At 40.8% G+C, this 17,804-nt stretch overlaps 1 protein-coding gene across 20 annotated transcripts in view; it reads left to right on the top strand.

The window, feature by feature from the left end:
• RBFOX1 (RNA binding fox-1 homolog 1) overlaps positions 1–17,804 on the top strand; it is a 1,522,779-nt gene that overhangs the window by 936,124 nt on the left and 568,851 nt on the right. For all 20 annotated transcript variants that reach the window (XM_034784116.1, XM_034784117.1, XM_034784125.1 and 17 more), the window contains one exon: positions 5,290–5,331. In XM_034784116.1, the coding sequence (XP_034640007.1) occupies positions 5,290–5,331 (42 nt within the window). The remainder of the gene's footprint in view (positions 1–5,289; positions 5,332–17,804) is intronic.

Below are 17,804 nucleotides of genomic sequence, written 5' to 3'. Positions count from 1 at the left end.
TGTGTTGTGCAGGGGAGCTCAGCCATGTGTCCGGCTGGCACAGAGCCCAACACCCTGTTCTGAGCAGCAGGGTAAGGGGGGGCAGGAGAAGGGACAGGGAGGTTCTGGAGGTGGCAGTCAAGAAACGGGGGGGGGGCTTTTGGAGGGGAGTGGAGAAAGTTTTGGGCAGTCAGGGTACAGGTAGGGGGTAGGGTCCTGGGGGGCAGTTGGGGGGGTCTTAGGAGGGGGCAGTTAGGGGACAAGGAACAGGGAGTCTTAGGTAGGGGGTGGGGTTCTGGAGGGCAGTTAGGAGCAGGGGTCCCAGGAGGGGGCAGTCAGGGGACAAGGAGCGGGGGGGTGGGGGGCTGAGTGTTCTGGGGGGGAGCTGTCAGGGGGCAGGAGTGGGGAGAGGGATCGGAGCAGTCAGGGGACAGGGAGCAGAGGGGTTTAGATGGGTTGGGAGTTCTGGGGGGGGGCTGTCAGGGGGTGGGGAGTGGTTGGATGGGGTGTGGGAGTCCCAGGGGTCTGTCTGGGGGTGGGGCTGTGGATAAGGGTTGGGGCAGTCAGGGGACAAGAGGCAGGGAGGCTTAGATAGGGAGTGGAATCCTGGGGGGCAGTTAGGGGCAGGGGTCCCAGGAGGGGGCAGTCAGGGGACAAGGAACGGGGGGAGGGTTGGGGGTTCTGGGGGGGCGGGAAGTGGGAGGGGCAGGGGCGGGCTAGGGCGGGGCTCCTCCCGTCCTCTTTTTTGCTTGCTGAAATATGGTAACCCTAACTTAGTTACATTTTATAAACAACACTAATAGATGGATCCAGAGTGGATTCAGATCTAAAATTAACTCTTGGGACTTACATAAGTATATTTACAGTATAGTCTAATATAGATGTAAGCAGAGTCAGGATGAGCTCTACCCTGACATCTGGTGGTGAATTATGGCGAGTGTGGAAAAGAACTCCAGGGGCTGATCTTGTTTGCATAGGCACACCCACTCGCCTGGCATGAAACCACAGCAACTCAAAGTGGTTACTTTGGCTGGTGTGGGATCCCCAGTTTCTCTGTTATTGGGGCAGGAAGAATAAAGTTTTGTTACCCTGATTCTGTGAATCAAGGCCAGTGGAACTGTTGTATGACAGAAGGACTGAGTGAGTCATTCACCATTACCTAAGTAGCATTTGCTTGTCAAGGGGCATGGGTTACAAAACCCAGTGAATTGAGAGAGGATGGGGACAGGTATTTGTACCTGATGGTATGGCCCCCTCCCTGAGGGGGTTGAAACACCAATTGCACTACCTCCTCTCTCCACTGTTGAATGTCAGAGCTAACTTTGATTCCCTTAGGAGTCTAGTTACAGACTGCTGAGCTGAGTTCACTTTGGGCCAATAGTGCACCAGCACTGGGGCTCCCCTACTACTAGCTGAAATCACTAAGAGCTGAGATCACTGAGGTTGTGTTAACTAGTGGGGGAGCCTGAAGCTATATTGCTAAGCTAACTTAGCTTAGCGGGGGTGAGCGGAGCGGAGCGGCTGGAGAAGCAGCGAGCAGAGCCTTGTGGGAGCGGCCCAAGGGACAGCGGAGCGGAGCGGCTCACAGGTCGGTGAGCGGAGTGGCGCGGCTCACAGGTCGGTGAGCGGAGCGGCTGGAGGAGCAGCTAGCAGAGCAGAGCCTTGTGGGAGCGGCCCAAGGGACGGCTGGAGCGGAGCGGAGCGGCTCACAGGTCGGTGAGCGGAGCGGCTCACAGGTCGGTGAGCGGAGCGGAGCAGCTGCCAGAGCAGTTCGTGGGACGGCAGGAGTGGGACTGCGGGTGGAGTGGAGCAGTTCGTGATGAAGGCTGCGGTGGAACCCCACGGAGAAGCAGCCGGTTGGCCTCGGATCACGTAAGGTGCCCCTTAACACCCTGCTCACCCCCCCCCCCCTTTGAACTCTGGGGCTGCACTGATCATGGACAGAGACTTTGGGGGGTTGTTGGACTTTTGGGACTTTTGTGATTCTTGGGTTGCTGGACCCAAGAGACTTTGGGATTGGTGGACTTTTGGGACTTTGGTGATTCTTGGGTCGCTGGTTTCAAGAACCAACGGGAGAGGACACGGCCCAATTTGCTGGGGTGGGTCTTCGCTCATGGTTTGGTCTAAGAACTCTAGTTGTGGTGTTTTTCCAATTTAATGCTGATGTTGTTTACCTCATGTTATTAAACATTTTCTGTTACACTCAGACTCCGTGCTTGCGAGAGGGGAAGTATTGCCTCTTAGAGGTGCCCAGGGAGTGGTATGTAATTGTCCCAGGTCACTGGGTGGGGGCTCGAGCCGGTTTTGCATTGTGTTATTGAAACGGAACCCCTAGATACAGAACCCGGCCCTTGTTGCTGCCAACTTAGATGGGCAGAAGGGTTACATAATTTTAACTAAATTTATGATGGGTGTGAAAAGCACCAAGTTTGAAAAATGGAATAATTGCTCTCCAAGACACAGTCACTTTAGCTGTACTTAATTTTACTCTTTGGGGGAAAATGTATATATAGACCAATGATAAATACCTTTCTCCTCTTTGTGCTATGTTAGAGAGACTACAAACAACATGTGCATAGATCTTTTTTGTGCTGTGTAATTTTCTTTCTGGCATAGGGGATTTATTGTTGTACCTTTCATATAAGGAAGGAACGTTATGCTTTTTATTTATTAGGATTTTTTCCATTGCTAAGTAGGACAAAGATTTTAGAATTTCATAAATACTTTTGCTTTTGTTTGAAAGAAGGTTTTTTTTTCTTGGTCAGCAGCAGTCGGGGGAATAAAATACCTTGTGTTGATGTGTATTGCTTCAGACTTTACCCTCTTGTAAGTGCTTGCTTGACATAGTGGTGTCGAAATGTACTCTGAACCTCTGAATGTAGCATAAAGAAGTATTACTGCACATTTCTTTATTTAGTGTCTTGTGAATTATATTTGTCATGCAGGTTGTTATGGAAAAAAGAAACTACAATGATTATGCTTACAAAGTTAATGATATTCAGTAAGGTGGATAATTACAACAGTTTTGAATTATTTTCTTAATTAATCTTCACAAAACCTCGGCAAATGGTTCAGCCCATCCCACAAAAAACAAACTAAACTCGATAACTATATGCTGTATTGTACCACCTATATGTAGAAAAACCCAAAGGGGAGGCAGGAGCCTTGTGGACTTTCTCTTACATGCTCCCCTTAGCAGAATGGGTATAGGGGGCAATAAGGGATATAGGTGATATAATCCTTCAAACCCATAGAATTCCCAACCTTTCCATTCTGCCCTGATGGACCCACTTTACCTCTAGTAGCATAATTATCTCACAAGTTGTTTTATCAATGCCTGAACATTCCCATGGAGTCACGATGGGGACCCAGCAATAATAACCTCATATTTGATATTTCTGAAACGTGTAGGGAGAGCCCGCTCACCAATGCCTCACTGGCCTATGTCTCAAATTTAATTCTGGTTCTTGGAAACCTGTTGGGACTGGAGAAAACAGGAAGGAGAGGGATATTCACTGGAAGCAGTTCTGCCCATTTCCAGTACCATTAAAATTAGTTTCCCACGACTAGCAGATATGGAAGGGATCATAGGAATCTGTTGATTAATTCTTCCCATGATTAATATTTTATTTGTATGGTGTGCTGTGAAAATATTATCTTGTTCGTGTGCTACTTGGAGTTGTAGTGTGGATGTGTGAACCATTTTTGGTATTAAACCCAGGGAAAGTCCTGTCTCTCTTTCTCTCACACTGAACTCAATTGGCTTTTTTTAGAAGGTTTTAATATATTTTATTTGGTTTAAATTTAAGGAAAAACATTTAAAAATGCTTCTACACTTCACAGATTCCACTTAAGACAAAGTGGAAATGGTAAAATTATCAAGAGAGGAAGGCTCCTCTTGTGATGGTTGACTTGACTCAAAAAGGGAAGTACAGAATTTTTTTAAGATAGTTTGTCCTGGTGAAACAGCCATCTACATTTTGTATATCAAAGAGGTTTGAATAGTTCAGATACCCTTCAAATAAAGCGTCTGAGTTTCTGATACTTCCTTGAACTGGAGATTACCTCCACTTTCTTTGGAGTTCACCCAGTTGCTAGTTATGTATGTGTTGTACCATTACTTTGTGTGTACACCAAGTGTAATTGTGATGAAAGGTAATTACAGTCATTGGAGGTATACTGTGCGATATGTCACCCATATGCCTCAACGTGGCGTGGGGGGGGGACGACTTGATGGGACAGCCCCAGCAGCAAGGGGGAGAGAGTCTTGCTGAGGGACAACAGGAAGCTCCTCCTGCATCCCCCACCTTTGAGTCTCTGGCAACAATTGTGAGGGTAGGGGTGCTGATTGGTCACCATCCTCCAGCTCAGGGATTTAACCTGGAGCAAGGGCCAAGTAGAGCCTCTTTCAGCTCTGTTCCAACACTCACCCGGAACTGGGAATCCAGCCTGGCAGATGCTTCAGGTCTAGCTGATCGCACATTTGACAGTCAAAAAGGAATTTTTTGTTCCCATAGGGCCAGTTAGCAGAGATGCAGGGAGTTTTTTGCTTTCCTCACAGCACCTTAAAGCCACAGTAAGTTAAGTAGAAATGTGCTTCGAACCTAACCGATGTACTTGGTTGAGCTGTTAATTTGTCACAACTTACATATGGTTTCCAATACAGTTCAAAGGAAAAAAATGAGCAATATCCAGAGGTAAAAGACCTGGAATTTTCCTGATTGGCCTGGGGCTCATGGTATAGGGTCAGACATTGTGGCACTCAGGGGGCCAAGGTCCCCCACCTTCCTGCACCTTGCAGGGGAGTGGGGGAGTGTGCTAGAACTCAGAAAGAGCTGAGTCCTGGGGGCTAGGCTGAAAGCATACCTCGACTAATTACAGGTTATATGATAGGAGACCTGTAACCCCCATACTGGAATCTCTTAAATGCCTGGTATAGAAGAGTATGGGTGATGGGCACGTAGCTCCCCTCCCATATGTTTAACTTTAATAAAAGTTGGTTCTGTCATTTAAAATCCATCCATGTGTCTGACCTCATTTTGCTGCTGTGTCCGGATCAATAAATGAATGTGAGTTATTGTTTACACCTAGTAGAACTACAATGGTGTTTTGTGGTAGCTATGTACTTTGCCTTATGTTATCAAAGAACAGTAAATGAGAAAACAAGACTTTCTTCTTGACACAAATATGTCCCCCAAATCCACAATGCAATAAAACGTCCTTATAAATTTTACTTTATTACTTTCCTGTGCTTTACCTTTCAAAAGAGGTATGCTTTGTTTCAATCTGTATATTTTTTTCTCGTTGTAGATTTCAAGACAACAGATGAGTTGTGAAAGAGAACAACTAAGGGTAAGTGCAACAATATGCAGAATGCTCTTCCCTACTCTACAATAAGCAGACTCTTTCTCATGTCACAACAAAAGGTTCTCTTGAAAGATGGACTGCAGCTTTTGGGGTCAAGAGAGGAACATATTCATTTCAGCTAATTTACTATTGACTGTGTTGGTTAATATTGTATATCTTATTATGAAGTACCATTACAGTATGGATGGATTTTTCTTATATAATTTATTTGGATTTGGCAATGAATACTTTTTTTTCGGGAATTTGTCTGACACCCGGGTCCTTTTTTTTTATGTACAAGATGAAGCCCTAGTACTTATAAAGGTCAAATGTCTCACAAACCTTCCCCATTGCCAGGTTGTTTGAGATGCTGAGATATTCTTTTTTTCATTGTCCATGCGACGCCTGTTTTCAGATAAAAATTAATGTCAAGATCAAGAGCAAATTTCAGAAGAGTTCAAGTATTATAGAATATGTATTTGTTGTGGTTTTGTGGCATGCTCTGTAAATAACGGAGTTCCTATACCCAAGTTGCTCCGTCTTTGTTTTGTTTGTTCCTTTCATGGAAGTACCAGATTTTCTTAAGTATTTCAGTCTGTGCTGCATTTGAACTTTACCTGTTCAAATGCATCTTTAGATGCTTTTTCAGCACCAATATGTTTATGCACAATTAATAGGTTCTAATACTTGTGCAAGCTGGTGTTAAAATTTATACACACACAGCAAGTATTTTTTAAGAATATGGTCAAACAATGGGAAAGCTAGTTTTGTCATGCCCTATGTTGGGTGTTTCCTTGCTAAAACTATATTTATTAAGAGTTGAGAGGCAACTTTGTAGCACTGGCTGTGTAAGAAGATGTATATTTCTTTTTATTTCCTTATTTTTTTGTTTTTGTTTTTAATTTTTGGAAGTAGAAAATACCACCGCCTTGTTTTTGTGGCCATAAGACTGGTACCAAGCAGCAGCAGTTCTGACAAGGCTTACAGAGCATTATGTATAAATATAAACAAATATTCCATTCATAGTATGTGTTTCATGAACTTAATCAGAAGTTTCTTTTAAAATTTTGTTTAATTTTTTGCTATAAGCTATTACTTGGTTTTAACGATATGATCTTTCAGTCACACCAGTCAGTTGGAATGTATCAAAATTATTAAAGAAGCAGTTAGGATAATCCTGCTCACTATGCAGTATTCTGTGAGGAATACTTTTTTTTTTTTTTTTTTTTTTTTGTATGGGCAAAATACTTCTTCCTTGGTATTAGTCTTGCTGATGTTAGGTGACTGCACTAATGTTAACATGGAGATTTAGGAGCTGTGAAGATGCTCTGTTTTGTCATTAGAGTAGTAATGTCTCAATGGAGTCAATTGTCAAAGCTGAAAGATTGCTATGAGTTGTACATCACTGGAGGGCAGTCTTCTCGGGAAGAAGTAGTGCCATTAGAACCAAAAAAGAAGTTTTTTTGTTTCTTTGTATTAAACTTTCTTCTCTGAATTGAGGAAAGAGGGCAGAGAACTCTCAAAATTTAAAGGAGGCAGGCTCACAAATCCTTCATAAGCATGTGTGGTTTTGTCTGATTACTGAGTAAAATGGCCTCTTCCATCTTATTTTACAGCAATACCTATTCTTTCATGTGATTTTTTTTTCAAATTATTTTATAATTGCATCACAGTTTTAGGACTACTAGAATCCATTTTTTCTATCCAATCAATGTAAAAAAATGTAGTAATCACTCTGGTTGAGGGGCACTATCAGAGCTGTTTGTGTGCCTTCCTGGATATGTGCTGTCTTGTCTATGTACCAGTCAGCTCCTGCCTGAATTTAACCCTTTGTAGTGATATATCAACCAATACAATAACAAATAAGTGGCTGGAAGATACCATATTCATAGTATATTACAGGCATCTTAAGTTAAATTCCTGATGTCCAAGCATTATTATGATAGATTTATGCAAGGTAGTATGAAGAATGTTGTATTGCCATTGTTATATCCAAACATAACTGAATATGAAAAATACCATAAAAGAAGCTAAAAACAAAATGAAAGTGGTTACTTTTCCATCCCATGTGCTGAAAATTGATTCACAGTCAGGTGGACTAGAGGTGTTTTGGGGGTGGGGTTTGTTTTTTGTAACCAGACTGAGCTTTACCACAAGCTGTAAGTGAACTGCACTAATTGAAAAAAGTTATGAAAGCCTCCACATGGCAAATTTAAATTTTCTATTTCTACTAAAATTACATTTGAAGCAACATTGTCTAACGTAACAACATAAAGAATACTGAATGAATGACTTGATTGAATGAAAGAATAAATGTGGGTGGAGTTGATAAAAACAGTATTGAAGCCATCGTACGTTTATGGTCAGAAATGACAGCTTCTTACTCATGAGATTGGATTTCTGAATTTTTCTGAGTCTTATTTGCTTACAGGTTTTCACCACTGTTAGTACTGAAGGGTCACTATGGCTGGGAAAGAAAGTGGTGAATTCTGTGGTCATTCACATAAAGTAAATGGTCAATGAAATTCAAATGGCAAACCTTTACTACTGGAGATGACATAAAAGGTTAAAGAGACCAGTTTAACTTCAGATGCCAGGCTGAGACTGCAGGGAAGGCAGCCTCGACATGGATGTCATTGAGTGAATTTCAACATGTAACTCTTAATGTCATTGTGTCAAAATTACTAAAACTGGAAGACAATTAGAAATTCTAGAATATGAATTTTAGAATATCCCACGGCAGCAAAGTTCCAGGAAGACTGCAGTAACACCAGCTTGGAGCTAAGTAAACTGGAAGCACAGTCCTAATTAAATATTCTCCCTATGCTGCAAGTAAGCCGGGGGGGTGTGACACTATCCATCAGTGGATGTGATTCAAGAATATCTGTGTAACAAATTCCCACTGGGAACACAGTGTTCATTTAATGAATGTGTGCCAGGATATTACAAATTCTTTGTTAGCTATCCAATCCAGCACTTGTACCATGAGCCTCACTTATACCTCTTAACTCCAGTAAGCCCTTTCTGCCAAACTGGCAATGTTCTGGATCCTGGCCCATGACAGGCAGTTCTCAAGTCAAGGATACTCCACCTAGAGATAGAGCAGTGATGCTCTCTGGTTTATTGGGCGGTTGTAAGAAAAGGTGCTCTGATCAAACCTTGATGATAAAGCCAGGTTGGGAATGGTAAATTTCGAGTTATTTGGCCATGTCCAAACTAGGAAAAATAGGTAATTCTTAAACATGTTAGCTAACACATTTTTAAACCTCTGTCTCATAATACAAATACATAAAATCAAACAAGACATGCCAATTGTCACCTTGATAATTTATTCATATGGTGTATCCCTTTCAGACCCTTTGTCTACTTTGGTTACTTTTAAATTCTAAATCGAGGGCAGAGGCTTTCTGATTTGGTCTGTTAGTATAGTACCTAACATAATGAAATCTGCTGCTGATCAGGCCTGAGGGTACTCTCACTGTATACATGATAAATAATTATAATAATTAAGCAGGGTTGTGTGTCTGATCCATTCTGTACTAAAGAGCTGAATAAGGCATTGGCCACCAGTTAATGACTTAAACAATTGTCTCTTCAACCTATTATCCATGTCCTCTTGTGTGCTAATCTGTATGCTGATTGGAAGTTAATGTTTATGATGTCTAAATTATTTAATTGAGATCTCTCCAACTCATCAACGCTACATAACTGGCTGCAATGGAAAGCAAAGGACTTCACATTTAGTGCACATTGAGTGATTTTTTTCCATTGATGTATATAACACATCAGTCAGACTTCTAAAAGCTTTTTTCTGGTATGCCACCTGGACCATTTAAATCAGCTTCTGTACCAAATGACTAGAGGAGAGCTAATGTGAGGCCAATTTTTAAAAAGGGCTCCAGAGGTGGCCCTGGCAACTACAGGCCAGTAAGCCTCACTTCAGTACTGGGCAAATTGGTTGACACTATCATAAAGAACAAAATTGTCAGACACGTAGATGAACATAATTTGTTGGGAAATAGTCAACATGGTTTTTGTAGAGGGAAATAATGCCTCACCAATCTACTAGAATTCTTGGAGTGGGTCTACAAGCATGCGGACAAAGGAGATCCAGTGGATATAGTGTATTTAGATTTTCAGAAAGCCTTTGACCAGGTCCCTCACCAAAGGCTCTTAAGCAAAATAAGCAGTCATGGGATAAGAGGGAAGGTTCTCTCATGGATCGGTAACTGGTTAAAAGATAAGAAACAAAGGGTAGGAATAAATGGTCAGTTTGCAGAATGGAAAGAAGTAAAGAGCGGTGTCCCCCAGGGATCTGTACTGGGCCCAGTCCTATTTAACATATTCATAAATGATCTGGAAAAAGGGGTAAACAGTGAGGTGGCAAAATTTGCAGATGATACAAAACTACTCAAGATAGTTAAGTCCCAGGCAGACTGTGAAGATCTGCAAAAGGATCTCACAAAACTGGGTGACTGGGCAACAAAACGGCAAATAAAATTTAATGTTGATAAATGCACATTGGAAAACATAATCCTAACTATACATATACAATGATGGGGTCTAAGTTAGCTGTTACCACTCAAGAAAGAGATCTTGGAGTCATTGTGCATAGTTCTCTGAAATCATCCACTCAATGTGCAGTGGCAGTCAAAAAAGCGAACAGAATGTTAGGAATCATCAAGAAAGGGATAGATAATAAGACAGAAAATATCATATTACCTCTATATAAATCCATGGTATGCCCACACCTTGAATACTGCATGCAGTTGTGGTCGCCCTATCTCAAAAAAAGATATATTGGAATTGGAAAAGGTTCAAAAAAGGGCAACAAAAATGATTAGGGGTCTAGAATGGCTTCCGTATGAGGAGAGATTAATAAGACTGGGACTTTTCAGCTTGGAAAAGAGGTGACCAAGGGGAAATATGATAGAGGTCTATAAAATCATGAGTGGTATAGAGAAAGTAAATGTTATTTACTCCTTCTCATAATACAAGAACAAGGGACCACCAAATGAAATTAATAGGTAGCAGGTTTAAAACAAACACAAGGAAGTATTTTTTCACGCATCGCACTGTCAACCTCTGGAACTCCTTGCCAGAGGGTGTTGTGAAGGCCAATACTATAACGGGGGGAGATAGATTCATGGAAGATAGGTCCATCAATGGCTATTAGCCAGGATTGTCAGGAATGGTGTCCCTAGCCAGAAGCTGGTATTGGGTGACAGGGCATGGATCACTTGATGATAACCTTTCTGTTCATTCCCTTTGGGGCACCTGCCATTGGCCACTGTCAGAGAACAGGATACTGGGCTTGATGGACTTTTGGTCTGACCCAGTGTGGCCGTTCTTATGTTTTAAAGTTTGCAAAGCTATTATGCCTTTCTTTCAGTTGTCTCTATTAGCAATGATTTTGTATTCCTATATACCATCTTGAATATTCATGATTTCATAATACTAGAGTCCGAGTGGTGCTGCCTGACCTGGCTTGGCTCAGGGTAAAGTTGTGTTAAAAATTAAAGGATGTTCAAAAGGAATTAATCAAAGAAACAAACCATCTCTTGTTTCTCCAAGAGTTTTCCTCCATCCGTGCACTGATGTATTTTCAGCATCTCTTCTAACAAAAACAATAAGGTTATCCAGTCACTCCCTCCCTCTTCTGTTTTATATTCCCCAATCCTGATATTTAAACCCTTTATCAGTGACAGATTCCCTCTCCCATTCTCTCAGCACTACATCCCACCCCAGCCACTTTTCATTGTTTTATGACTTTATGGACGATCTTGTGGAGCTGAATTTAATTCTAATTCTGATGCCTTAAAAATTGTCTGTGAAAACACAAACCTCAGACCTTGCTCAAAATCATTTTAAAAAACCTATTTCATCTCATATTTGTGCCTGAAAAATCAGGCTTTGAAACATGAATCATACAGCTTATTTAAGGCTGTGAAGAAGCTTAGGATCGCAGCCTTAGGTAGAAATAAGCTGTAATTCATAAACCTATAAAAAGCACAGTGACTGCCTCAGAAGTCTGTCTGCTGCTTCTAGTGAACCTTCCTTACGGCTGCAACTTTAACCTGGGGTTATGATTTTTTATCAGAGCCTAATGACCTTGTTTAAACTAAAATCCTAACCTAAACCTCACTGGGTTTCCCCCAGCCTTCCCTTCTACTAAGAGTTAATCATTTTCCGTTATAAACTGTACCTAATTTTTAAGTTTTGTATCATATTATGTGCATGAATTTGGGTGTCTAAACTAGTGCATTTGATCCTTGTGCAGTAATACTTTATGAACACTGTAAAATGGGCATGGAACTGTTTTAAACCCTCATGTAGGAGGGTTTATTAATGTTCCTTCCTGTGAATACCAATGAAGTCTAATGGTAAATGGTATGATTAAGTCTCTTGATCTTAAGTCTTGGGTGACCTAATTGTGACTCCAGTTAACAACGTTCTTTGCATGCATTCATTAGTGGGAAACATTATATACAATCATCAGTTCCTTCTGAGATCTGGTAGATCTAGGAGGTGCAGAGCCTCAGTACCACCACTTGAAAAGAGAAAAGCATGATTGGATTTGGTCATTGATAAGTCTTTTAATAGTTCCCTACCTTCTAAACAGTAAATCAATCAAAAACAGTTACATGCACACAAAGGCATGTTACTGAAGTATAAAGGTCATGCCACTTGAGATGGGCATGGGGGAAAGAAATTGAGAGGTAGGTCTTATTCACGCTGAAATGTGCACAATGAGAACAGTGTGTGATTCTCATTTCTATATATCATGTCCTGCAGTGCTCACTCTCTGCGTCAGCATACGTTACCGTTCAGGGGGGAATGCTTAACTCTGAGTTCCAATTTTCAGGGTTTCTGCTAAACCTTTAATATCATTTTAATTTATTTTTGTGTGCTTTCCTATATGAAGTGGATGTTACCTCTTTAAAATCTTTGACAATTATGCATGTACACTTGAGTTCACCTAACTTAAATGTGCAAATATCCAGTGCTCATATGTGAATTGGGTATCAAGCAGGCCTCTTAGTTGGCCATATGTACTCAAACAATGTACCTGATGTCTTTTCCTTTTTGTTTTTTGGTGGTGGTGATTTTCCCCTCAGTAGATGAGGTCAGCCCCTACCTAAAGGTCCCTCTCCTATAATTGGAGCTACTCAGATGGGCTCTTGCACCCACACACAGCTCCGTTACTCCACGTGGCTGGATCCAATTGCAGGACCTCATTTACATCACACTTGACACGTACTCATGACCAGTATAACAGCAAAGGTGAAATCCTGGCCATACTGGAGTTTTGCTACTGACTTTGAGAGCCATGATTTTGCCCCCAGACTTTTGAGCACCAGCATAGTTTTTTTTAAGGCTCTTGTTAGCTTTCCAGTTATGCTCCACTCTCACAGACTCAACAGTCATGATATCTCTTGAGATTTTCATGTGTTGCAGACAGGGCTCTCCAATTCAATGTCCAGCGCGGGGGAGTTGTGACAATCTTCTCTATCACTTTGAGTTTGGCATTTTCTTTCCAGAGTGGCATTGAGCCTGGAATGTCATACATGTGTTCTGGTTTACAGCCTCCAGCAGTTTTCTAATGGAGATGATGCTAAAGTCGGGGGCGCTTATGCAAATACTGTACTTAGTGGACTGTTGGAGGGGACGCTAGAAGCTTAATCTGTGACACATTCTCTCTTTTGCCTACTCTGAGGCAATTCAGAATTCCAGAGTCAACTTTTTGGTGTAAATGCTCTTCACGTGTTTATATGGTAATGTGTAAAACAATACAGAGCTCTGGCTGTGTCTGAAGGTTGGTGCCTGCTTCCCAACCTGTCTTCGTTTTCAGTGCTGTTCAAACCCCACATTTTCACAGACAGTTCCCTGCATTTAGACCCTTTCCCCCTCCAGGCAGGTTATTTCTAGGAGGTGTCATTTAAAAACAAACAAACATTGGTTTGTATAAGTCCACTTTAAGAAGGAGTGTGTGACTGACTGGTCTGGGACAACACAAGCAATGGTATTCGGAGCCTTACATCTGCTCTGGACTCAGGATTTCTTCAATCTTGGCAAGAATTAGATGGCTCTCAAATAGTCATGCTTGGCTGGATAATTAACTTCTGCACAGACTTCAGGAGAGCTTTTCTGTCTGTGTAGAACACAACCAAAATGTAAAACCAGCCATCTGGCATCTCCTAAGGTACTTCCCAATTTAACCAAACAAAGCAAAGCAGAGACATGTTTTCCTGTAGATGCCCACACAAATGTTTCTGCTCTTGAAGTAGTCCCACCCGGCTGTTAGATGGAAAGCTGCAAAGATACCACCTAGTTACAGTGTCTTTATTTACATGGAAAATTGTCAGTTTTTTCTATTTTGAAACAGTGTTGCTCTGATAATGAAGATGTTGCCTTTAGTTTCTATTCCAGAGATGGTGTCGGGAGAATGGTAAGGACCTGTCCATGATTACCATCATTTTTTTATTACCACTTGAATTAGTAATGGTGTTCACTTGTTACTCTTGTACTTCTGAAATGCTTCTCTTGAGGATAGCCCTTCTTAGTGGTACATAGTTTATTCCTCTCTATCAGAAAAAATATTTTCAGGTATAAAAAGTAGCATAGTCTGTCTACTTTCTTTTATCTTTACTCTTCCATTCTAAGTACCTACTGGAATGCTATAGGACCTCAAGAAACAGTGTGAGCTTATCCAAGACTTTTCTTTTTTCTCCCTGCAGCTTCAAATAAATAAATAATGTATCATAACTTCAGCTTTCCATTCCTGATTGTAGGGAAGGACACACAAAGTGGGTCATAGCTAGAGTGAAGTACATTCTTACTCTCTTTTTAATTAGTAGGACACACTGAACACAGCATCGGTATATGAAGTAATCCTTAATGTGAAGTAAACATGAATATTTTTGTACAAATTCCTGCTTTAATTTCACATTGAAAAACTCTAGCTCTGTATTTCAGTTTCTAGTGAACAGGGCTGACCTATGAAAGAGGTAAAGAAGAAATAGCTTGTAAAATAGGTTATTGTCATGAAAAATCCCAATTTTCTCCTATGATGTCACAAAACTTCAGGAGCATAATGTAATCAAATCAGTGACAGAAACTGTGTGCTTAAGATACAGTATTTGCATATCCCAAAGGGATATAGTTTTCATTCTTCTTATCTAAGTTGCATAAGATTTCCTGCCAGATTTCTTAAAATATGTTTCAAACACAGCAGTCAAAATATATTCTGTAAACCACTTGGCAGGATGACTGAAGCACATCAGTGCTATTTAGTTCAAAACTGCATGATTAGCACATTCTCTTATGCTCTCAGCAATAAGAGATTAGAGAGAATAGTCTGACTACACATTTATATTGCACACAAAAAACTATATTAAAAGAACATTAAAGTTGCATAGGCAAGTACTCAAAATTTAGGAAATGCCAGAATTAAGGTTGCCTGTGCAACCTTAATTCAGCCCCCCTTGTGTGTATGCTTGAATACTATCTTTAATTACATGATCTTGTACTCTTCTTACCAACAGGACAAAAAAATCAGATTTTTAAAGGAAAGAAAAGTCAGCCTGAGATAGCTACACAGCTTGGAAAAATTCAACCCAAATGATTACAATTTGGCAAAGTCATAAGAGACCAAAAACAAGGTTTAAAATGGGAAGTGTGGGGAATGGGAAGTGCCGGGGATATAGATAGATAGATATAATATCTGTATAACATTGAGGAGGTCATCCTGGAAAGAGGTGACCTGCAGCCATATTTTAGCTGAGAGCTCTGCATTGGTACCCAGCAATGACTTGACTTCTGCTATACTAATTCTGTGTGTGTTCCATATCTACCATAACTACAATTATTTTTTAAAACCCACTGTTGCTTATTAATCCATCTTTTAACTCTGCAAAGGACAGCAGTGATGTGGATAATGTCTCAAAAGGAAGATAATTTTTTAGAGGTTCTAGCTTTCTCCATGCCATTTTCTGACCATCAAGATCAACGGTCCCCAGATTGTGTTGGGGCTTGAGTGCATGGTTTTCTAAGTGCATGGACTTAAGTTATGGAATCCCCTCCCCCTTCATTGATCTGAAAGATCCTGAGATGTTCAGAGCATTTCCAGAAAGCCTTTCTGTTTATCCTGTGTTTTGTAAATGTTGCTCCCTGGTTGAGCAGACAGTGGTGAGAACAAGACAGCCATTGAAAATATTGTATTAAGCGAGTAAAATTAATTTTGGGAAATGAATATAAAAATTCCAAAACATATTGACTGATTCCAAGGGAATTATCTTCTCAGAAGGTAATAGCGCCCTCTCCTTTACATATTGCTTTCTGTTTCAGGCAATCAAATCGTATAAACTATTTTCCCCATGTGATCAATGTACTTCCATTATTGCCTTCACATCCAATTAATATTTGCAATACAGTTCCTTCCTCCCTCTTCACCTTCAGTTGTATAAACGAGTCAAGTTTACTTTTTCTCTTAAGCTTTTAGGTTGTCATGCTCTGTTAACCTTCTGTCAATTTGACCACAGATGTGAAATTGTTAAGGTAACCACCTCTATATAATTTGTATACTGGTCCAATAAACTCCCCATATATGCAGCATAGTACTTATAGTGGAAGTATTGCAGAACAGAATTCCGCAGGGTTACGCAACACTGTTTACATAAAGGGTGAAATCCTGGTCCAACTGAAGTCAATGGGAAGTTTACCATTGACTTCAGTCTCATCAGGATTTCACCAAAAGTGTGTACATATTCTTAACCTCTTGAAAGGTTTAAGTGAAATAAAACAGAACAAAAACAGTTGTATTCTGTTGTCCCATTCCACAGCAAAATCTCAAGTTGTATTCAAAGTGGAGTCCTATATGTTAAACAAGAATGGTTTTATTAGTTTAGAACCCTCGGCAGCATTAGATAGTTTCCAAGGAACAGGATAGAGAAATACAAATCTGCCACTAAAACTGAACCAAAAATTATTGGTGTCTTTTTAAGGTGCCTTGACTTTCAAGCCATCAGCAAATTTTAACTCAAGCAATGGGCTATTTCTATTTTTGGGACACAGTACTGAGCATGGGCATAATTTAAAAAGTTGCCCTAATGTGAACATAGTTCTTCCACAGTGTGAACATACCCTGAAAAAAAGAACCAGATAAGTTCATGCAGGATAGGTCCCTCAATGGCATCCCGAGCCTCTGTTTGCCAGAAGCTGGGGATGGGCAACAGGGGATGGATCACTTGATGATTACCTGTTCTGTTCATTCCCACTGGGGCACCTGGCATTGGCCACTGTCAGAAGGCAGGATGCTGGGCTAGATGGACCTTTGGTCTGACCCAGTATGGCTGTTCTTATGTAAATTTGAACAGAGCTAGATACCGTCTGTCTTCCACACAAAGTCTTGCAGCAAATCTTTATTTGGTCAGAAGTGTTTGTTTTAGTCAACACTGTTCACTTCTCAGTGTTCCAACAGGCTCTGCCAACGCACCATGTGGGTTCAGAAACCAGATGGGCAATTCACATCCCCCCACTTGAATCTGTTCAATGCCTCCCTATTGTGTCTTAATTAAGGCAAAGCTGGGAGGCACCACCAGTTTGTACCTCTGACCCTCTGTTGTATCTTCCATCTCTTCCACTGAGTTAAATTGTCCGAACATTTTGTGCTAAAAACAAAGGACCTAGTGGCTCAGATGCTTCCCTATGTTTGTCTAATTGCAGCCTTAAGAAATCTCGATCAATTTGTGAAGAAGACAAAACATTGAGGGCCAAATTCTGCCATTGTTATCCACATTCAGTGCCTTACTCCATGAGCCATCCTGATGCTTTAAATGGGACTAAAGCAGAGTCGTGTCAAAATGATGAGAGTTTATGTAGAATTATCATTAAAATATTAGTTTTAATTATACTCAGACCTACATCTCCAAATTATAGAAGGCTGTGTTTTCAAAGTGTAGTATAAATAAAAATTACAACACAGAAAAAATGCACTGTAAATGTTGTGTGGGGAAAAAATGTGTTTGGTATGAAACCTTGATGCCCTCCCTCAAAATCGATTTCCTAACTTCAATAGTTTGGTATTTCCAAATGTACTTACTATGCACCAGATATAACAAGGTTTTCATATCAAATTATTCTGCTGATGCATCTTCAGAACTACACATGACAGCTGCTTCACAAAGTGTGGACTGGGAGAAGGTAAACCCATTAAAAACAAAAGGTGTGGAAATAACAACCCAAAGGAGTTGGTGAAGAAATCCCTCTGAATCCACAAGTATCATCATAATACCCTTAGTCTCTGTCAGAGGGTTACGAGAGCTCCCTTGACATACTCAATTGGTTGAATCAATGATTGAGAGACAGCTCATGTTTAGATGCCAGGGCTTCCCAGCAGGAAAAAGAGAAGAAAAACAAAATACTTGTTAGGTCAAAAGATATATGAGAAAGCCAAGAACTAACAGTTCTGCCTAAAGAAA

Source organism: Trachemys scripta, chromosome 10 (genome assembly GCF_013100865.1).
Source record: "Trachemys scripta elegans isolate TJP31775 chromosome 10, CAS_Tse_1.0, whole genome shotgun sequence".
Classification (NCBI taxonomy): Eukaryota; Metazoa; Chordata; order Testudines; family Emydidae; genus Trachemys; species Trachemys scripta.
Note: the sequence above shows the minus strand (reverse complement) of the source record. Positions and strands in the feature narration are given on the sequence as shown.